The sequence below is a fragment of the Pseudopodoces humilis genome, chromosome 2, assembly GCF_049639895.1.
Source record: "Pseudopodoces humilis isolate 2021_Gansu_Grassland_sample_001 chromosome 2, ASM4963989v1, whole genome shotgun sequence".
NCBI classification, from domain to species: domain Eukaryota; kingdom Metazoa; phylum Chordata; class Aves; order Passeriformes; family Paridae; genus Pseudopodoces; species Pseudopodoces humilis.
Genome location: NC_142201.1, coordinates 3407289 through 3430080, shown reverse-complemented (window position 1 = coordinate 3430080; position 22792 = coordinate 3407289). Strand labels below are relative to the sequence as shown.

The 22792-nt window shown below is 41.1% G+C and overlaps 1 protein-coding gene across 1 annotated transcript in view; it reads left to right on the top strand.

Moving 5' to 3' along the window:
- The window catches only part of DSCAM (DS cell adhesion molecule), a 439258-nt gene that overhangs the window by 383952 nt on the left and 32514 nt on the right, over nucleotides 1-22792 (top strand). Inside the window, exons 22-28 of the mRNA XM_088051091.1 lie at nucleotides 3549-3666; nucleotides 4483-4646; nucleotides 7497-7595; nucleotides 8162-8350; nucleotides 9085-9375; nucleotides 14248-14424; nucleotides 21249-21279. Of these exons, the coding sequence (XP_087907217.1) occupies nucleotides 3549-3666; nucleotides 4483-4646; nucleotides 7497-7595; nucleotides 8162-8350; nucleotides 9085-9375; nucleotides 14248-14424; nucleotides 21249-21279 (1069 nt within the window). The remainder of the gene's footprint in view (nucleotides 1-3548; nucleotides 3667-4482; nucleotides 4647-7496; nucleotides 7596-8161; nucleotides 8351-9084; nucleotides 9376-14247; nucleotides 14425-21248; nucleotides 21280-22792) is intronic.

Here is a 22792-nt window from a genome sequence, read left to right as displayed (position 1 = left end):
TCCCCCCTAGTCTATGTTGCTTTGGGTGTTTAATGTTTTTAAATAACATGTGGGGTTCACATGACTTTGCACATTGGTCTGTTTCTTTGATGGTTCATCAGACTGTAATACAGGAGAAATTAGACACAGAGAATCATGGAATGGGTTGGGTTGGAAGGCACCTTAAAAATCATCCAGTGCCACCCCTGCCACGGCAGGGACACCTCCCACTGTCCCAGGAGCTCCCAATGTCCAGCCTGGCCTTGGGCACTGCCAGGGATCCAGGGGCAGCCCCAGCTGCTCTGGGCACCCTGTGCCAGGCCCTGCCCACCCTTTTCTGTGAGAAATTAAATGAAAGAATCTCCTGACCCAGGGTATTCACTGTTGGATCTTTTATTTGTTTCAAGCTGAGCTGCAGTGAATTGTCACAGCTCTTGTTCAGTTTCCTTCTGAAGCTCACCTTTAAAACACAGTTGTGTCCTCCAGAGGAAGAAAAACCCATGTGTGTTACAGCCTCCTGCAAAGAATTTCTGCCCATTTCTATTTCTGTGACAGTAAATGTAGGATAGAGGATTTGTAATTTAAACAAACAAACATGCAGAAAACTGCATTATCATAAGAGAGTGCACTGTTCTGTGAAGGAACCTCTTTATCTTCAATTAATAATTGGGTGATTTGTTAAAAAAAACAGGAACAGACACAGCTCTAATCCAGTGCCATGCCATCAAATGTAAGGCTAGAGGGAGGTGGGTAGGCATGTGGGTAGCTTTGATAACAAAGAAATAAACCCATATGATTCCAAAAATTCCCATGGCTCAAAAAAAAGAGGTCTGTGAGCTTCTAGGCTTTTTTAGCTCATGAATGCCTGCTAGAATTTCAAACCTATTGCTCTGAGGTGGATTTCACTTGACATTTATTTTGTTTCTAGTTTTCTTTGTGCACCTTTTAGCAGTCTCAGGATATCATTTGAAGTTCAGCTGTAAAGAAAATTGGGCTTGAAAAATTTCCTGCTGTTTTACCATTTCTTTTAAAGCACTCAGTACATGGAAGGAATAAGAAAATCCATAGAAAGCTGTGGATATTTTCACAAAAATAGTGCAGTGTGCTTTTCTGATAATTTTCTGAGCCATGGTCTATCATCTTACCAGTGGCTTAGGCTCTTGTGAGACTTACGTTACTTCCACACATTTCAGTAAAATGAGGGATACAGGATATTGAAAACCAGGAGCTACAACATAAATGTTGCACTTTCAACATCTGATGTCCAGCCTATGACTTCTTAAGGGAGAATTCACATTGAAATAACTACTAAAAACAAAGAGATCACACCGAAAATTTGCTAACAGTGGTGCCATGCCTCAGCAGGATTCCTGCATTCCACATGTTTTGTCCTACAGGAGCTGGCAATAGTTGGGAGTAGCTGGATATTTCAAGAAACTGAAATTTCCCACTGGAAATATGGGAAGGCCATGGAGAAAATGATTAATAGTCAATTTCAAATGAGTTTTCAGACTTCATGTTGCAGAGGGAATTTTGCACGGGACAGGAGTCTGAGCAGTCCAGATGCTCACAGATGTTTTGTAGATGTAGCTGACAGCATCTCCTGCTGCTTTTCAAAGATGGCATGAGAGCCACAAAGTGCCTCCTGCAGCAAAACCTGGCACCACTGAAGACAAATGTGATTTCTCACACCAACTTCAGCAGACTCAGCATTTCACTCTGTGTCTCTGGGTGCTCTGAGCATTTTTCTGCTTGAGTTACTTTGGTTAATTAGCCCATGGTGTGGTGGGTTGACCCAGGCTGGGTGCCAGACACCCACCAGAGCTTCTCTATCCCTCCCCTCTGCAGCTGGGCAGGGGAGGGAAAATATAACAAAGGTTCATAAGTTGAGCACAGAGACCACTCACAGACTACTGCCATGGGTAACACAGACTCAAATCAGAGATATTAATTGAATTTATTGCCAACAAAATCAGAGCAATAATAAATAATTACAATAATATAGTAAATAAAAAGCAATAATAAATGAAACAACAAAATAATGAGAAGAAAAACAAATCTTTAAAACACCTTTTCGACACCCTTCCTTCCTCCCCAGCAGCACAGGAAGATGGGAATAGGGGTTACAAGCAGTTCATCACATCTGCTGATGTGGGGGAAGCTTCTGGTGAGCTGCAACCTGCTCATTACCAGAACCTGGCCATCCAAACCCAACACAGCTGGCTTGTGGCAGCCCTGTATAAGTCATTTCTAGGAAATGTTATCTTAGGAGTGCCCAGGTGGAAAACCAGCCTGATCCATGAGAGCTTCTGACTGCCCAGGGTCTTTGCATCCCTCTGGTGTCCAGCCTCCCCAGGGCAGCACAAAGCACAGCTCTGTCCTGGCAGGGTGAAACAGCAGAGCTCTGGAAGGAGGGAGCCAGGGATCTCCAGCTGCTCTTTAGCCAGGACAGGACATGTTGGTGCTTGGCTGTTAGGAAAATAGTGCTGTCCCATTACCCCTTCACTTTGGTACCTAAATCTTGTGTTTTAATTAAAATTTTGACCAGAGGAAAAAATAAAATCTCTTGGGAAGCTTGGCCTTCAACAGTGCTTGAAGAGAAGATAGGCAACACAGTCCAAACTGATTGTATAATCTGTGAAATCTTTTCTTTTTGTGCATATCTCAAGTCCCATTGCAGCCTACTCAAGTAATTTTGCTTAATTTTTCAAGGCCTGTTCTTTTATGCATGAATCTTTTTCCAGATTAACTGTCCCAGTTATATTTGATGCCAAGTCTCTTTTTCATGTTTTCCTAATTGGTGCAAAATGGATTATTAAGTATAAATTCTGATCGGTGTGCACGACTGAAGTAGATCAGGACTAAAAATACAGTATTTTGTCTATCTGTATTCAGTATGTGCCTTTAAAATGTATATTTAGAGGCCAACAGAAAGTCTATTTCTATCAAGGGTCATTCTTGAGGAATAACAAATGAAGTTCCAACACAACCTATAAACTGAAAATACACTAGTGATATTTTTAAATGTATTTAGGTGAGCTGAGAGCTGATAAAACCTGATTTTAGTTTTTTCACATTTGTGAATTGCAGATAGACTCTACAATGTATTAATATACATGAAGGTTTATTATGCTTAATATAAAAATTGTTGTAGAAGAGATGTACCAATAATTTAGTTTTTGTAAGACACTTGTCTGCTGTGGACAATTCTTGCTGGAAGTGTTGAGAGAAGAATCCCTTGGACATAATTTTCATCCATAATTTCTACTCCAAAATATATAAAAGCCAGTAAAGATGATAAATAACTGGGTTTGCTCTTTTTCCTCTACAAAGACTCTTCCCATCCCTGGCCTCATCTCTCTTTTAGTTACTTGTCTTCCAGGTACTGAAACTGATACTTTGCTTGAATAAATAGCTAATATTATGAGTTAAAAGGAATTAGTACCCAAAAAACACCGTTTTTAGATTGGTTTGGTTTTCCCCCTTTAATTGTGGGTGTCTCTATGTCCCTTCCAAGGGCTGTATGAACAGACACCTCACTTCAGTCTCTCTTGCTCTATCTCTCCCAGCTCCTGCCAGGATCCTGACGTTCAGCGGGACGGTGACAACGCCCTGGATGAAGGACATTGTCCTCCCTTGCAAAGCCGTGGGGGACCCGGCTCCAACAGTCAAATGGATGAAGGATAGGTAACCAGCAACTAAATGTACAGCTCAGATAAATCCCATTTCCTTTAAAATCCTGAGGGTTGTGGTGCTGGGTCACTGGCAGGAAGGAGAAGGACTGTTCGTGGTGATTTGCACGTGGTCACAGTAGATGAGGAGTTCAGAAACTCCTTCAACTGATTGGCTGTGGTGATTACAGGGCATCAAAGGGAGAAAAAATAATGAAGAAGGGCTAAAGGTAAACCTTCAAAATGTAAAACTTAGGAGGGTTTCTGTTTTATCCTCAGGTAGACAGGAAGGTTTTATTTAGAGAGAGCACAGTGCCTGATACAGTGATTTGTGCTGAGGTGGGCAGTAAATGTCTTGCACATATTTAATTTTCCATTATTCTGTTTTCAGCTTTAGTTTCACAGTCTGACAGAGCCACTTGGAAACACACATGGACAATAATTTTCATGCAAGCACTGTGTAAGCAGGGAAACCACAGTACTATGAAACAATCTTGTGCATTGATATAAATACCTATGATTTCATAAGGATGAACTCCAAAGCCAGGAACCGCCTATTCCCTTGTTTCAGCATTTTTATGAAATGACAAAGAAGGAGTGAATTTCTGTTTTCACTCACACTAGGTCCAAATGCACATAAAAAATGCAATTTTAAGTAAATCATAGGTGTTTCCCAACAGAAAATCCTCCTTTGCTGCCTTATTGAAGGGACACACCTCGCCTCACACCTTTTCCTCTCTTTCCATCCTTAGCTGCTTCAAAAAAAAATCCACTTGTGAGTAATTTTGATTGTAACTTCTTTAATGTATGCACTTTGTTTCCTGTGAGGCAGTAACGGGACACCCAGTCTAGTGATGATTGATGGGCGAAGGAGCATCTTCAGCAACGGCAGCTTCGTCATCAGGACTGTGAAAGCAGAAGACTCTGGGTACTACAGCTGTGTGGCCAGCAACAACTGGGGATCAGATGAAATCATTCTGAATTTGCAGGTACAAGGTAAGGCTGCTGGATCTACCTCGGAATTGTTACCATGGCTTTAAAGTGCTGCTGGTAATGCAGAGGTGTGTCTGTTTGAAATGCAAAATATTAGTATTTATGTGTATTAGTGCAAATCTAATTCTTCCAAATTAATACATAAGTCATTCTGAGTCAGCCATGGGCGTTTTATGATCTAGAAGATGGTGCTTCTGGTGGAACAATTCACATACTCAGGTAAGCCTCTGTGTGAGTTTTTGGAAGATTGACAACCGTGTGTTTGCGTTCCGTTATCTTCTAGTTCTTCACACAGAAAGTATCAGCTTCTGCCTTCTCCTTACAAACATCACATGTATCATTTTAATGTTACAAAATTCAGAAAGATGTGAAGGCCTTTAATTTAGCTCCTGGAAAGCTATCAGCAGAAATTTGCCTCTGTACTGAGACCTTGCACAAAAACTTCATTATGCGGGCGCAGAATTTTATTACGAGGTGAATATGAGGAAGCATTGGAAATGAAACATCAGTACCCCTTCAGCTAATGCATTTCTCCAACTACATTTTATATTCATGTTGAAAAGCACAAAGTGCATCCAGGATGGTGTTGATACATACAAAAGCAGGGACAATATAAGAATATAAACTAAGAGTAAAATGAAGCAGAGCCTGTGTATTTACATACCAAGAATTCCCTGTGCAAATTTCCTTGCTCGTTTGCACTAAAGCAGATCCTACAAATGCTTCAGCTGACTGCAAGTTATTCTACCAGAGTGGACCATCACTGTCCTGGATGTGGAATTTAACCTTCAAGTGCAAGCACATGAGAGCACAGAGAGAGGTTGTTTCCACTGCAGTCCCCCTCTCTCCCTGCAAAAAACCATTCCCCTAAGCCTTGGAACAAACATCATGGCAGATATTGGCATAGATCAGCTTCCCTACAATCCAACAGAAACTAAAGATGCTTTTCTGCAATGTTTGAAGCATGGTCACAACAGGAAGTAGGGAGAGAAAACACCATCAAATGGAAACCTTATATGTCACTAAGTACTTCTGTAATTGCATATATTTGCTTTTATTGAACTTCAGCTACTAAAAGCAAATCAATGTTATTTCCCTAAGGGACAGACAAAGAGTGGCTTTTAATATGTGGGACCACCATTTTTTGTAGATAGGGTGAAGCTGTGATGAAAGCTTTTACAATAAATCTTTTCCAGTGCAGTGTGTGCAGTCTCTCCCCATGGAATCAGCCAAGTCACTCAGAATAAGAGAACAAATCCATCTCACAAAGGGAATTTTCCTTTAGAGTATAAACTGTCTCTTTTGTTTTCTTCAGCACTGTTTGGCCCTGTGAGGGCAAAAAAGAATCAACTTCTCTTTGAACTAATCCATAGCTGGAAACCATCAGACTCTGCCTTGTATCAGCACCCATTATTCTGCAATCTGATGACACAAACAGGAACAGCAGTGAGGAATTTCACTCTGCAGGAAGAGCTGTCCCTTAAGCATAGGCAAAGCAGGCAATGTTCCCTGGCAGCAGAATTCTGGACACAGCAGAGCATTTTGGATTTCTGTCCTGCCTGGTCATGGGAGTGTGTCAGGACAAGGGCAGCTCCTGCCAGCATGGGTCACTGACATCACCACCCTCTTCTCTCCCATGCCAGAGGAGCAGTGGCCATCCTGTTGTCTCTCCTCCCCAGATTTCCATCCCATCTTTGCTGCTGTTTCTTGATCCTTTCCAAGCATGGACACTGTCCATACCTCACTCCTTATTCCTGAGGCAGCAAAGCTCAATTTTGTCCATGTTTCTGACTGTAGAACGTTCCCAGAGCATTTCCAGTCCCAGTTCCCTGTGTCAGTTTCTAGTCCTAGTTCCTAGTCCCAGTTTGCCCTGTCCAGTGCAGCATGTTGGGATGTGGCATGGCTCCTTCTCTGCCCTGCAATGCTGGAAGAAATTGCTCCAGTGAGGGTGGTGAGGGTCTGGCACAGGTTTCCCAGAGAAGTTGTGGATGCCCCTGGATCCCTGGAAGTGTCCAAGGCCAGGCTGGATGGGGCACAGAGCAATCTGGGATAGCGGAAGGTGTCCCTCCCCATGACAGTGGATTGGATTGAAACGATCTTTAAGGTCTTTTCCAACCCAAACTACTCCATCATTTTCTTCCAAAGGAAGCTGGGAACTGGGAATTGGATGAGAGTTGAAACCTCTGTCTTATTCCTGCACTCAGTCAGCAGCTGGTCCTCGGAACCTTGATCTTCCATCCCCCATAAAGTTTATGGGCAGCAGCAGAACAGAAGTGTTTCCAGTCTTTGCTGACGGGGTTGGGAATTCTTTATACCAAAAACTTCAGTGGTTTGGAAGAGGACTGGATCTGCCTCCAGGCACAAATCTATCTATGATACCTAATTAACTCTCACTTTTGAACTTGCAGAAGCCCTTGATTTGCATGGGGTTTTTTTCATTTTTGCCATAATAGCCTGCAAACACAGGAATGAGTGGGGCATCATTTGCAACAGCACATGTTTCCTGCCACTAAAATCTTGTCTTCTCCCCAAAACAGATACCAAAGTAATGAAAATTAATGTCTGGGTAGCTCATGTGCCATTGAGGTCCAACGGGACAGATGCAAAAAAAAATCAGAGAAAAAAACAAAGGTTTAGAATTGAAAGACAAAATTGAATTAAATTAAATTTAAAAAAAGAGAGCTTGTCTGTTCTTGTCTTAACCAAGGATGTCAGCTAAACAGACACTTTGACAGAAATCATTTGCATTTTTTGCAACTCATAACAGCTATTTGATAAATGACTGTTAGAAGTGATTAAGATTGTGTCAAACCATTTGATTACATTTTCTATTTTTAACTATTTCCCATCTAGTTCCACCAGACCAGCCAAGACTCACTGTATCCAAAACTACATCTTCCTCTATCACTCTTTCCTGGATACCTGGAGACAATGGTGGCAGTTCTATCCGAGGTAATGTAAATCAGGTTAATTGCTGCTTCTTTCTAAATCATATGTTGATAGGATTAGTATACAATTATGAATGGCTCAGAAAAGAAAAAAACAAATATTTTTTAAAAAAGAAAAACAACCCAATCTGTATTGCTGTCAACCCTTAATGTGCACTATCATTGTGATAACATCTTTCGGTAAATTGCAGTTTGTCTTTGTGGTGGTTTATTCACACATTTAATCACTTTCTCCTCAGCTGTTATGACAGTTGCTCTAGCTGATTTTCCAGATGTGTAATCTCTAACCACTCATTTTGGAGGGTCCAGGTTTATCATCTGGTTGTTGCTGATTGAAGGGTCCTTAGAAATATCCATCCTTTTCCCCTTGAAGGCATCATAAAATGTATTTAAGCTGTTGTCAGGGTAGGCAAAATGCATTGCCTGGTATCTTTCAGTCAGGGGAGTGCTGTATGTTTCCCTGCACATTTATTTATTTTTTTTTCAGTTTTATTGGGTTTTTAAAATGCCTCCTTGAACCCAAATCCTGAAGGATTTGTGACACCGTTGCCATCCGTGCTTTCTCCCCAGGTTATATTCTGCAGTACTCAGAGGATAACAGTGAGCAGTGGGGCAGTTTCCCCATCAGCCCCAGTGAGAGGTCCTACAGGCTGGAAACCCTGAAATGTGGCACCTGGTACAAGTTCACCCTGACTGCTCAGAACGGGGTGGGGCCGGGGCGCATCAGCGAGATCATCGAGGCCAAGACGCTTGGCAAAGGTGCGCTGCTTCCCTCCCCTTCACCCTCCTAAAGCTCCTGCATTCTGCTGCAGGTCTTGGTTTAAAACAGCCTTGGATATTTTAGTATTACTGGCTTTGGAAACATTTACAGCTCTGTCCATGGCTGTGACAAAAAGGGCTGTGGCTGTGGGACTTGAAGCCGGCACAGGCTGATGTTCTTTCTTTCTCTAATAATTTTTTTCTAAGATGGGTTGGCAGATATTTGGTAAGAGGATGTCTGCACTGTCACAGGCTATAGCAATTCCAACTATTTCATTGCCATGAGGAAATTGTCTCTTCTCTTCTTATAAAAATTCAGGGGTTTATTGGTCTGGATGTTGAAGGAAGACAGGGAGTATATTTATGTAGAAAGGAAATTGAGCCAATGTCTGATTTCTGCTGCAAGCCAGTACTGCAGGAGTGTGCAAGCAGCATCCTCTGAACTAGATGAGTGTCAAAAATAAAGGCAAAGTTTGCATAAAGTTCTGCAAGGCAAAACAAACCATGTTTGGAAATTTTTTTCCACATATTGATATGAAAATCTGGGTTTGTGAGTCCAGCACAAAGTGGGAAAAAGCATTTAAGAAGGACAAAGAGTGGGAAGTTGAATATATAGATACTGAGTTTAAGCTAGAGTTGAGATTGTCCTAGAAATTATTCCCTAAACTTTACATTTTGGAAGGCTTTATCTGCAATATTTAAGCATTTTGTCTGGAATATCCCACTGCCTCTAGAGCCACAGTTTTCCAAGGAGCAAGAGCTCTTTGCCAGCATCAACACCACCCGGGTGAGGCTGAACCTGATCGGCTGGAACGACGGCGGCTGCCCCATCACCTCCTTCACCCTGGAGTACCGGCCCTTTGGGACCACGGTCTGGACAACAGCCCAGAGGACATCCCTGTCCAAATCCTACATCCTCTACGACCTCCAGGAGGCCACCTGGTACGAGCTGCAAATGAGAGTGTGCAACAGTGCTGGCTGTGCAGAGAAACAAGCCAAATTTGCCACGCTCAATTATGATGGCAGTAAGTATTCCCTTGAATTTACGCCTCAGTTACTGTTTTACTTTAGTTTCATATGTGATTATTTTTTTCTTTTTGCTCATCTTCCATTTTTTCCCCTCATAAACCCCGTTTTGAATCTGCCAGCCATGCTGTCAGAGAGGTTAAAGTCTCAAAGGTGTAAAATAGCTCTTCATTTCCTGACAGTAGGCTGCCAGGCAGAAAAGAGGAATTGTTTATTTGTCCTCACTTTGGAAAAACTCTGAAGTCAATCAGCCATAAGACACATAATCATAGGACATTAAAAGTCATAGTTCCAGTGGTTACAGGGGCCTTTCCTAGTATTTAATGTATCTTTTCCATGAAATTTCAGTCTTCCATGGAATGTGTTCTGCAGCCATTCATGGGGGTGTCTGGCCTCGTTGCTGTTCCCTGTGACACAACCCAAAACCCATTACAGGACACACTGGAGCAGCCAAGCAGGTTGTCCTCTGGGAAAGCCTCTGGATAACATCCTCCAAGGGCAGAGCAATGGCAGTGCAATGATCCCTGTTTACAGACAGGGGACAGTGAAACTAATGGCCATGACAGATGGCTCTGTCGTGCCCAGCAGCAGGACATGCACCATGAGTTGTTGCATCCCGCCCTTCTGCCAGGGGTTACTGCCCACCCTGCAAAACCCAGGACATGAGGGCAGGAGGAAAGGTGCCAGTTTGTCACTGTCTGCAGCTCAGGTCCTGCCAGGCTGACTGGGAGGGATGGTGGCACACGTGTGCTCCCGGTGGCTCCGCAGTGGGGAGCAGCTGCTGCGTTCCTGGCAAAAAGGCAGCACAGATGGCTCCAGATGGCAGGCTCTTGAATTGCTCCAGTGGGAATTGCCAGAGCTTTTCTGGAGACATCCAGTGTAAAATCTTGCTGTGTTGCCAGGGGTGTTGTTCTGTAGTGTTAAATTAAGCTCCAGCACTGGTGAGCAAGTTCAAACAGGAGCTGATGGTTGTGACAGCACCAAATTGGTAATTTTTTGTAACACTGTGCTGGTAACACGCCTCCACATGAACATCACCACTCATGTATAGTTCAGGGTCATTCCCAGGCAGAAATGTGGGATATGACTTAGGCAGAGTTTAAACCTCAGCACCTGACACATCCTCTACTTCTCTACCAGCCTTTGTGCTGGGTACTCAGCAGTTCTTGCAGATAATTAATCACACATGCCCTCACCCTTTGGAAAAATATCATTTTTGGTAAGCTGCCACACAAGTCCTCGTGCTATTTCAGACAGTCTGGAAAATTAAGAGAAAGATATTGCTTCAGCACTCCAGAGGCCCACAGGAAAACAGGATCTAAGCAGTTACTACACAAATGTTCCAGGTCTTTCCAGGCAGATGAAGAGCTAGTTTACTGAGAAGTGTAGCTGTTGTCAATAATAACTCTTTCAACTATTATGAGTTAATTTCTTGTCATTTTACTTATCCTGTCCTGTTTTTGTTTTGTTTTCCAATATCTTTCTACAGCAGCATCCAACTTTCAGTTTTCTGTTATCATCACATTTATTTGATTGGGGAAAACAGTTTCAAGCCATACCTTAAAATGAATTTATATCAAAATGCAAGTCCAGAGCCTTCAATTTCTGCTCATAGCACTCAAATCAAAACTATTCTTACAGTGATCTGATCTGAAATGTTGTCAGGCTCGGCTCTGTGATTGGGTGATGATACTTACCCTGGTTCCACACCTTGTGACCTGCACACCCTTTGATTTTTTATGTTGCTGTATAGCATCTTTAAAAGGGATAAAATGAAACAGTAAAAAATATTTGCAGCATTAAATTTCTTGGGCCACTGCTTCTGGTCAGCTAGAAAATTTCTCATTTGTGATACTGCTGGTTTTGTTTGTGAAGCTTGCTTTGCTAGGACTGTGTTGTGCCTTAGAGAGGCAGAACAAGCTCAAATACCGACCCCAAGGTTATGAGAGGAAAACATGGATGGAAAAGCAAATTTCAGTTTTCAGGGTTTCTAGATTTGCTATGTTTGACTCAGAACTGAAATTATAAATTGATGATGATGATGATGATTATCATTATTAGCATTCTTACCAGTACATGATGCAGAAATTTTTGCTTCCAAATTTTTTGTTTGCAGAAAACATGCCAGTGGAAACTTCCTGGCCAGCTCCTCTTTTGAGTGCTGTTGCTACATCTACATTTGATTCACCCTGTGATGTGAGATTAGCCCCTTCCAGCTTCCAGGGGCCACAGCTGCCCCTCGGATAAAGCAGATACAAGAGCAGCATTTTGAAGATTAGATAATACAGTGTATGAAAGTTCTGGGATGCCAAATGCTAAGAACAAGCTTAGAAGCTTTAGCAGCCTTAAGATAAAGCCTTTGTAAAGTTTGCAGAAATCCCAGTTACGTGGGTTTGGGTCACTTTGCTGCTCCTGAGGAATATCATGGCTCAGCATCCTTCCCCTCAAATCTCTCCGTGCTGAATTAGGTCAGAAGGTTAATGACAAACCTACGTGCAGCTTTTTGCTCTCTGTTTGTGGGCATTTCAGGAACGATTTCCAGCTTACAGGTTTGCTGACCTCCCTGCCCCTTGTTTTTTCAGAAGCACACAATCCATAAGGAGATATTTTTAGCCCTGTGCAGCTGCAGTTGTGGAGCACTGCAAAGGAGCTTCACGGCTCGGGGATCAGCTCCTCGGTAGCCCTGGCATTAAATCGGATCAGCTCTAAATTCTGCTAATTGATTCTGACCCAGCCTTCACTCCCTGCCGTGAAGGACACAGGAAAACACTCCTGAATTCAGCAGTGGTAGAGGAAACACTCCGTTCTGCAGTGAGAGATGCTGCAACCAAGGGGAAAAAGGGGTCAGAGATATTCAGATTGCAACTCCTGTGAGGCACTAATCAGGCTAACAAAGGGTGATGGTGAACCAGCCTGGAAAACAAAACAAACCCTCCCTGTCCATCTGGGATCTAGTCCTGAAAATAAACTTTGTCTATTCCACTCCCAGCCAGAGCCTAGAGTGACAACAAGTGTTGAAATGGCGTTTTCTCAATGGATAGCAGCATTGAGTTTTGGTAATTTCTAATGCAATTGCTGAAAAGCAACAAATGGGTGATGGCAAAACATGCAGTTTGATTTTTTAATTAAGCTCCAACTGCCTGTTTATAATGCTATGAGGTTTATATTTGCCTAGAGAGAGGTATGGATAATGATAATCACATATCTAAACACTTCAGGTTTAAGTGAAATAAAGGCCACTCATCATTTGATTTTCATCAAAGTATTAAGGAAAGCGAGACATAATTTTAGGCAATCTTGAACCTAATGGTCTCTGTGACAGTAATTCAGAGAAAACTTTGGCCCTTTAGTATCCAGGAGGATTTAGGAGGATTTAGAGACAGTTATTAGTATTACCTTCAGGAGCTTGAAGTTCTTTTCATTTCCTCATCTAATAGTTTTATTTGCCTTTAGAGTAGTGCAAAATCTGCGTCTCAGGGCAAGATGAAAATATCCTGCTGTGTGCTCAAGAAATAGAAAATTAGGAAAAAAAAAAAAAGAAAATTATGGGGAAGAACTGCAATGGAACATTAGAAAAATATTCCAAATGCAATTGTAAGAAAACAAATTTTCCAAAGTACCTAATATAGTTTTGGATAGTTGTAGCTGTTCTTTTTGTCTTTGTCCCTTTAGGGAGCTGCTCTTCTCTTTATATGCAGCTGAAATAGCTCTTCTGAAAAAAACAGGACTTAGGATTCTACATTTTCACTGTGGTTATGGCACTCAAATTGTACTGCATCAGATCTCAGTTTTTTATTCTGATACTGTATAGCACATAATAAGATATTACTATATCACTTAATGCAGCAATTAAAATGTAAAAGAAGGATGTGCCTGTTTTTCTCTCTCACCCTCCTTTCTTTTTAGCAAGTAAGTAGCCACTTTTATGTTTCAGTAGCTGGTTAAAATTTAATAGCTTTCATCCAAAGTCATCACAGTTCACAATACTTACGTGTTTCTACGCATTTCAAGCAAATCTTCATTTTATAGCCTCATTTGTGGTTGCATTCAGCAGTTTAATAGTAATCAGGAAATGAGTGAGAAGTCTTCCATGACTAAACAGCCTTCCACAGAAGGTGCTGCATTCTTCTCACGTCCCTTAGAGGTAAAGAAGAAAAGAATTGAAAAGTTCAAGTATTATATATCACCAGGAAGCCAGGTATATTCAAAATGCAAATATGTCCCAGAATGAAAAAGTGAGCTGCCTGCCAGTAGTTGGTAGATTCATTTCCCTTGTTTCCCTCTCAAAATTTGATTGTTTCTATCCAGCATTACTCCCCTGTTTTACTGATGAGTATAATGTCAGACAGTCTTTAGCAGATTAGTATCAGGTTGGCTGTCTGAATTTCAGATCACTATCACTTCAGAATTGATAGCAGAATGTTTCTGTGCAAAGGATTAATCTGATGTATGTGGCACAAAATGAGCTTTGTCAAATGAGTTCCTTGCAAAGAAAAGCCCAGCAGAAATGTCACAGTGATCCTATTTCTCCATAATAAGAAATAATAGACAGAGGGAGGAATTCTGAGGTCTCTTACAGCTTTTTTAATAATTTAATCGGACTCAAAATTAATCACAGTATTTGACTGCATAGGTATGGTTTTCCTTAATCAATGAATGCAATTCTTCTGGATTTCTGATAATCTCTGTCTCTGCAGTCAGTCCCTCATTACCAGGAGCCTGGTTATGTATTCACAAATAGCCTCCAACCCAAACAGAAAAGTCCTGGTGAGTGTTCTACCTGCAGCTGAAGAGACAACGTGCCTTATTCCGTGAGAATTCCATCTTTTGTCCTCGTTAACAGGCCTCTAATGCCATGACCCTGTTTCCAGGTACAATCCCTCCTCTCATCAAGTCGGTTGTGCAGAGCGAGGAAGGGCTGGGAACCAACGAAGGGCTGAAGATGCTGGTGACCATCTCCTGTATCTTGGTTGGGGTCTTGCTGCTCTTTGTGATGCTGCTGATCGTGAGGAGGAGGAGGAGGGAGCAGAGGCTGAAGAGGCTGCGAGGTAAGGTGGTGTTTGTGGAACTTCTCTCTGCCTGAACATGAAAATAGAAGTGGGGCTGCACGTGACCAAAGCATGCAATCCCCAGCTGGGATCATTTTCCTGCAATACTGAACAAAGTGTGTGTGTTTTCTATAGAAATGCCTTCTTTTTCATTTGGTCATAAGTTTCTAAAAAAAAAAAAAAAAGAAAGATTAATATATCCATTGTTATTATTTTTCATGGAGGAAAGGAAAATATTTCTCATTGGTTTGCTTTCCTTTTTTTGTTGTTTGTTTGCTTCCCTTGACGACCTAAAAGTGATTTTTTTTTTGAAGGATGAAATCAGATGTTCTGAAGACGAGGGAATCTCAGTTTTCCAGCAGATGCTAACCATGATTTCCAAATTATAAAATGAAAGTAGCCAGATATTAAATAGCAGCCAGATATTCTCAGATTTGTTACCACATCTTCCCCCATGATGTTTTATAATGGAACTCGTAAAACACTGTTCGCTGACCTTTCATTGTCACTGATCTGTACTTTCCTCTAATCCTTATTCAAATTCAGTTGTTTGTTATGTGAATAAGATTTAGATCTGTGAATTCATTCAGCTTTATCATTTTTCTAGCAAAAAACCCCTGGCTGAGCCACAGCCAAGTTTTTGACCCTTGCAGTCTGACATTGCTGCCCTATAGCTTTTGCACTGGCAACAGATATTTTGGGAAGGTATTCCCTGAAGGTATTTGGGAAAAAACATTTCAAATCCAAACCTGAATTAATAGTAAAACAATTTATCATCTGCAAAAAAATAAGCCTAATTTCTTCCAGAAGCCACCAAATTGATGAGTTATTTGTATTTTATCCAAAATGTGATCATGGTTCCTAATAAAACCAGGGCCAACCCTATGTTTTCCTTCTGACCTTCATACTTATCTCTCTTTTGGGTCAAATTTTATCCTTTGTAGCAATATTTTGGAGTTAAAAAAAAAAAAAAAAGACAGAGGGCATGGGTAAATTCATATATAAAGGAGGAAACCATCATTATGGTTCATACACAGCCCTGGAAATCAGGACATCTGGATGCTTCAGCTTGTATAATCACTTTTTCTTCAAAACTTTATACCCCATTTACCTTCCCAGTTTGGTTTTTTTTTTTTTCATTAAAAAAATGTGCTAAAGAAAAAGAAGGTGTTATCATATCTTCTTAGAAATATTGTGGGATTCCATCCAGTAATGAGCAGGGTATCTCGAGCCCTTTGGCTCTAGAAAATGATGTCTGTGCACATTATTTTTTCATGGTTCATTTACAAGTATTCATAGAATCTTGAGTTAGAGTCCCTTGAGGAAGGCTGATGATCACTGACCAGGATGCCTTTTGCATAACATAAAATTTCTCTGAACTATTTCCTTTCAGAAATGAGGAATTTAGAAAATTATCAGAGCTTCACTTAAACATAGGCAGTGGAAAAGATTTCATCAGTACGTTTGATAAAAGAAATCAGTATTTAACTACCATTTCTGTAAAAGTTGTGTCTCACTTAGCTGAATTTGTCACACTACAGCTCGACATTCCATCTGGTCCTGTTTTACTTCTCTACACTACAGAAGTTCTTTTTTGCATCATTTTCAGTCTCCAAGGATATTCTTTCCACATACTGCTAACCAAGTAATTTCTTAATGCTTTAATTGGTAAATGAAACAGATTAAGATATTTTATTTTTCCTCTGTTATTTTCCCATAATTTATATCCTTAACATTTTATCCATTGAGATCATTTGCCAGTTCTTTGATTTCTCTACAAAATACAAAATATTCCCTGTTTTACAGCCCTGCTTTGTGTTCTCAATGTACAACCTTATGATCCAGGTTATTTTCTTAGTGATCTGGCATTTTCTTTATATTTTAGCTACCAAGTTCTTGTGTAGTTTTTAAACTTTTATCAGATGTTACTTACTCTATACCACTGATAAATGTTTCAGACAAAAAATACTGAATAATGATTCTCTGCTTGAAATTGGGGTTTGAATATGTTGAAATCCACATAAAATGGCTGCTGTGTTAATTTTTGCATCATGTGACTTTCTTTTAAAATACTTTGAGTCACCAAAACTTTGTTTTAGAGAAACATAAATATGATCTTTACTGTTAGATCACAGTGAGAGTTTTTTTCAATGTCATTGATTCTCAGAAAATTTTAATCTCATTTTAAAAAATCCACTTTGTTTGACATGGCTGCTTCACCACAGGTCTGTATTGATTTGTCTCAATCATCCTTTTAATTAATTTCATTAAGTTTCACTAATTTTTTTTATTATTATTATTTTGTGTATTGCCAAGATCAGACTGATAGGACTTCAGTAATTCAGAAATTTTTTTGCTCATTATTTTTGAAGACTAATCCCATGTTTGACATTTTCTGCTCTTCTGGAAGTGACTTCATGTTCTAAAATTTTTCCTGACAATAAATATTTCTGTTACATGGAACTCATTACTAAGTTCTCTAAAACAAATGTGGGCAAGTTTTTCTGATGTCCTAACTAAAAAATAAATGGTTTGCTGTAGTAATTGTTGTGATTAACTTTCATGTAATTTTTGAAAGGGAAATATCACATTATCACTTGGTTTATATGACATGTTGGGGTTTCTTCGAGGCACAATATTCTTTTTTCCTAAATCAGGATTTCCTCTAGTCTACATCAGAGAAATAATCTCCACAGTGGGACCTTCTAAAATAATTTGTGCAAATTACAGATGTAACTCTTGCTTTTGTGGCTGCAAATGTGGTTTTCTTGAACCTGTTTGACAAAGAGGAGTAGGAATTGCAGGTTTATTTGCAGTGTGCTCTGCATGCAAACATTTGTATCCCTGCTTTATGGACAATGGCTTTGAGTTCCCAGTTCTGTTGAAGAACAGCAGCCTCTCCATTCTTGATCCTTTTACCACTTCTCTGGGTGTAGGGACAGTTAAACATTTTTCTTCCCCCTTGACAGCAGAAAGCAGAGTTCTCAGCAAAGCCCTGATTTTTGCCCAATTTAGTAGTTCCACCAGCCAGGTCACCAGGAAAGGTCACTTGGCTGCTGGAGTTCATGCAGCCATTCAGGAGTTCAGCAGATATTCTCAAAGAGAAGCCTGATGGTTTAATGCTCCTTCTGCTGGCTATTGACCCAGCTCTGCTACTCATGTAATGGTTTTCCCTTTGTTTTTAAATCCAATTCACCTTAACACAAGCAGAAAGGATCAGCATGGCGTGATAGTTCAGAAGTGGCAGAATGCAATTTAAAACTCTATCACTGTCCCTGATTTCCCAGGGGGAAAACCCAAGTGTGTTAAGAATTTTAAAGGTGGCTGCCCCAGCAAAGTGGCTTTTTCACTGAAGTGATGCTTGGCTGGAGCAGAGATTAGCCCCTTCCCTCTGTCATCCGTGCCCCCTTCCCAAGCCCTGCTTTCACCACCTGAAAACTGGGAGGTGACAGGACATGGCCAGGGATGCTGGCTTATTTTAAAAAGTATTGTCAATTTGCAGATCTAAAGGGTACTGCAGGAAAAGCACATTAAAACCTCTGGTCATTGGTTTGTGACAGTAACATCTCTCCTGGAGCTGGTGTTTTGGACACATGATGTTGTTGTAGTGGGGTCCCAGCCCAGGGAGCAGCTGGAGCTGCTGGAGAGAGCCCAGAGGAGGCTCCAGGATGAGCAGAGGGATGGAGCAGCTCTGCTGGCAGGAAAGGCTGGCCCAGCTGCCATTGTTCAGCCTGGCCAGGAGAAGCTTTGGGCTGAGCTCAGGGTGGCCTTGCAGGGCCTGAAGGAGCCCCAGGAAAGCTGGAGAGAGACAATTGCCAAGGGATGCAGGGCCAGGAGCCAGGGAATGGCTGCCAGTGGCAGAGGGCAGGGCTGGATCTTGGGATCTTGGGCAGGAATTGTTCCCTGGCAGGGTGGGCAGGGGCTGGGATGGAATTGCCAGAGCAGCTGGGGCTGCCCCTGGATCCCTGGCAGTGCCCAAGGCCAGGCTGGACATTGGGAGCACCTGGGACAGTGGGAGGTGTCCCTGCCATGGCAGGGCTTGGATGAGATGATCTTTAAGGTCCCTTCCATGCAAAACCATTCCATGATTCTGTGATATTCAGTTACTTTTAGGCTTCTGGATTTTGGTTTGATGGATACAGGAGAGGCCTTTATATTCCTACCACCTTTGTTTTTGTCCCATCCCACACCAACCTGTGTGCCCATCACTAACTCCAGCAGTTCTGCTCACCATTTGAACAATCTGCTTGGATAATTAGCAAATTTAAACTTAGCTGATGGAGGTTTTTTTTCCCTTCAGTGCTTCCTGATTCAGCTTTTGATACGTTACATGGTCTTGCTGATGCCTCATGTTATTTTTTACTGAAGATGCAGAGTGCATCTCTTTAACCAAGAATCAACAAGTGTTAACGAGCACTTATGTGCCACACACATGAATTGGTGTGAATTTTTTTCCAGATGAAACATGGAAATCATCATCTGTGTGCTGGGCAGCACCTGAGAACATGTGAGGGAGATTGTTGTTTAAACATGATAAATAATTATGAAAAGCAAACTGAAGTACATTGTTATAATTTTCAATTCTGTCCCTTCTGCTTTTCTGCAGTTGTGAATTCCTTGCAGAAATACCCACAGACTTCACTTAAGGAGGCAGTGATTGCTTCAAGAAGCTGCTGGCTGAATGAAAAACAATATTTGCATATTAAAGCACCCTGATTATGTGTGCCAGAGGGAGAATGTGTGCACAGTGTCTTCATGATCCTGGTGCTGCTAGAATAGCAAGAAGCATCATAAAATTTGCTGGAAAAAAACCCATTACTTGCAACCAGTGTCATTATTATTATTATTATTGTGTTGGGTTTATTTGGCTTTTTTGTATTCTTCTGAATAAATTTGTCCCTTCTTGGGTTTTTGGAAGTCAATAACAAATCTCCTTTGGGAGCAGCAGTGTTGTTCTTTTGTTTTATGACTGATGGCAAAGATATTGTCATTTACCAGGCACTACCACTTACAAGTGTTAATGACAAAGGCAATCTCATTCCAAATGAAAAACAGGAATTCTGAGTGCCCAAATGAAGCACAGTTTGGTTTAGATGAGACACCTCAGATGAACCATCCTTCCCTCCACCAGGAATATTCCATGTTTTGTGCTGGAAAGGGATGGAGGAAGGTTAAAAATGAAGGAATGGAGCAAACAGACCTAGAGGGAGCAAAGAATTCCAGCTTCTCCAGTGGTAGGTGAGGAATAAAGCTTGAGAGAGGCAAGCTGGCACTGTGTCAGATAAATACAATTCAGAAAAGTGGGTAAAAGGGGTTTTACTGAGTTTTTTTTTTAATGAATAAAAGGAGCCCTCAGTCCATTCCTTTCAAAAATTAGTACAACACAAGCTATAGAGATGTGTTAAGATGGTGGCTTGTTTCTGCCTGAATCCTTGGAATTTTAAAGGAAGGGTATTTAACAGGGTCACAAGTAAGAAAATTGTTTTAGGTGTTGGAGACCCAAGAGGTGATTGAGGAATAAAAAAGGTGGGATGGAGAAAACAAAGACAAATTCAGTAAATGTCTTGGCAGGTGCTGGTAGATTTACAAGAAGCAGATAAAAGAAGAAATGTAAACTTCCATGTAAGAGTTGTTTGAAGACTTAGAACTTGAAATTGCTTTCTTCTCGGGTTTGCTTCACTTGGTTGCACAAAAGGCTGCTTTGTTGCTGTGTGATAAACTTAAGGACTTGGGAATCCGAATTTTCAGTGAGTTTGTTTAGCAGCAGAGTGCAGGAGAACAAAGCAGAGCTGTTTTTGCTGGATATCACAGAAATTAGTGTATTATGTTGGTAAAGTTTTACAGAAGCCTACCTGAAAAACCAAACTTCAGCTGTGCCTTTTGAACTGAATAACTATTGAAATAATTATAGCCCCAAAGGATTTTCTGCTAATAATAGCAGCAATGACAAGAACAGGAGGAATATTTTTCCTTCAGCAGTGTCTTATTTTGCAGGGCTGATCCATGTGGGAATAAACCATCCTTTGTTTCATGTGTAGACCATACTTTGAAGACCCAGCATTAGTTTTGGATTACTGCTAGTGGAAAAATATTCGTATTTGAGTGCAAGCAAGCAAGTTTGTGTTGGGGAAGGCTCAGGTTGGACATAAGGAACAATTTCCCCATGGAAAGGGAGCTCAGGCTTTGGCAGGGTGGGAGTGCCCATCCCTGGAGGTGCCCAAGGAAGGGCTGGACGTGGCACTCAGGGCTCTGGGCTGGGGACAAGGTGGGCATCGGGCACAGCTGGGACTCTTGGAGGTCTTTTCCAACCTCAGGGATTCTGTAGTTCCCAACTGACTCCTTGGAGACCTCCCTTGCTCAGATCTCGTGCAGTTACCTTTGGTTTGGAAATGTTAGGTTGGCAACTGCTCATCCAGCCTGGCTTTGGCTCTTGCCCAGACATGGATATCACAATTCCTATTTTCTTGCCTTTTCTTCTTTCTTCACCTGTTCATTTGCTACCCATAGCACAAAAGAACTGAGATCCTCATTAATTGTTAAGTTGTTCCTATTTCTAATATGTTTGTGTAGCTTTTTTCTAGTTAAGCCAATGGTAACTTGATTTTCTCCAACCATCTTTGGTGCTGCTGAGGAACTTAACAGGGCTGTTTGGAGCAGAAATGCAATTTTAGCAAAAGTAGGGATTTTTAGGCACTTTTTTTATTCTTGCCACTGATCTGAGAAACAGCAGTGGTCTTACACATGGCTGATTCAAATCACTTGCTAATAATGCATCTCTCTAATAGATTCTCATTTGTGATGACATTTCTTCTATTTTCTTCTAGATGCAAAGAGTTTGGCCGAAATGCTTATGAGGTAAGAACAAATTGCATTTTATTGTTGATTTATTTTTTTTTCAAATTGAAAAATGTCTGTCAACTACAGCATCATATTTAAGTATTGTTGTAGGGACAAATGGAGAAGGACAATTTTTATTCTTAAACCTTTTTCCAAAACACACCATTTGTCTGTCTGTTAAGAGCTGTGATGCACTGATGGTCTGACATGGGAGAAAGAAGACATTTTGTGGACTGTGTGAGGGGCTACAGTGATAAAAAACCTGATAACTCACATTAGTAGATTAAATCATAGAAGCTATGGCTATGTAGGTCCATTTGGACATTTTTCCTAGGCTGAAAAACATTTTCATAATATGTATCAAAGTAATTGCTCTTCAGAGATCATCTGATTAAAGGCAATAAATTTCTGGCTCTGAATATCTCTAAACTTTGCAGCTCTGTTTATTTGTTAGCTGCTTATACTCAAAGGTATAAAAGAGCAGGTAAATCCATTTATTATTTTTCACTTCTGTTCCATCAGCTCAGCATTCAGAAATCTAATTCAGTTGTTGAATTGCATCATAATGACTATTCTGGCACCACAATTCTTTCCAAGATGGAAATTTCATATCTTCAGTTTTTATTGTTTTGTCTAGGGAAAATACTGAGCTTTAGAACCACTGCATATGTTTGAAACTGGGATTGCCAAGGGATTATTCTTGAGTTCAAATGAATTTTGGGTTGCTAGAAAATATTTTTTATATTCAAGCAACAAATTTGAGAAAGTCATAGATAGTTCACCACATGAACCACCCTCCAAACTTCACTTTTATTGTAATAATGAGCTCAGCAAAGACAGGGTGACAGATGGGTTGGGTGTAAATTCAGCTCTGTGCCATCATATCTGAGTGAGCCCAGTGATGATAACAGGACTGGTCATGCAGACCAGGCCATCCCCTCCCTGGCTGCCCGTGGCAGCAAACTGTGGTGTTCAGCAGCTTCAGGAACATTTGTCCTGCTGCTTTCTGGTGCCACACAGGTCAGCACAGGTCAGCACACACAGCAAGTCTGTTCCCTGCCCTGGGTGGAGACTTTCAGTGCCAGTGACAACCACTCAGGGCCCCTCTGCAAAACTGGGAATGCTCTCCCCTAACCCTGCTTGGCTTCACAAGCCTTGTCACCACTTCTGCAAGGCCACTGCAGAGTCTCACTCCTCTGACACTTAGAAAATGTCCCCCAAGCTTCCAGCAGAAGTGCCCAGGTTTTACCCACTTTTTCCTTTGCTGATGATTACCAGATTAAGGAACTTTTGTCCTCCCTACCTGATGTGCTCAGAGAGCAGCCAGGTCCCCTCTCAGTCCTTAGTTCAGAGCTGTTTTTCCAGGTAACTCACCTGCCAGCATTTCATTTGGCTTTTCCTTTCACCAACATTGAAACATGATCATCAAACCAGTCCCTCTCATCTCATTTACTAAGAAATTATCTTGGTTTTATCACATAAGCATATTTTATATTTCTTTTCTAAAAGTTTGGACAAAGGCAAATGACTG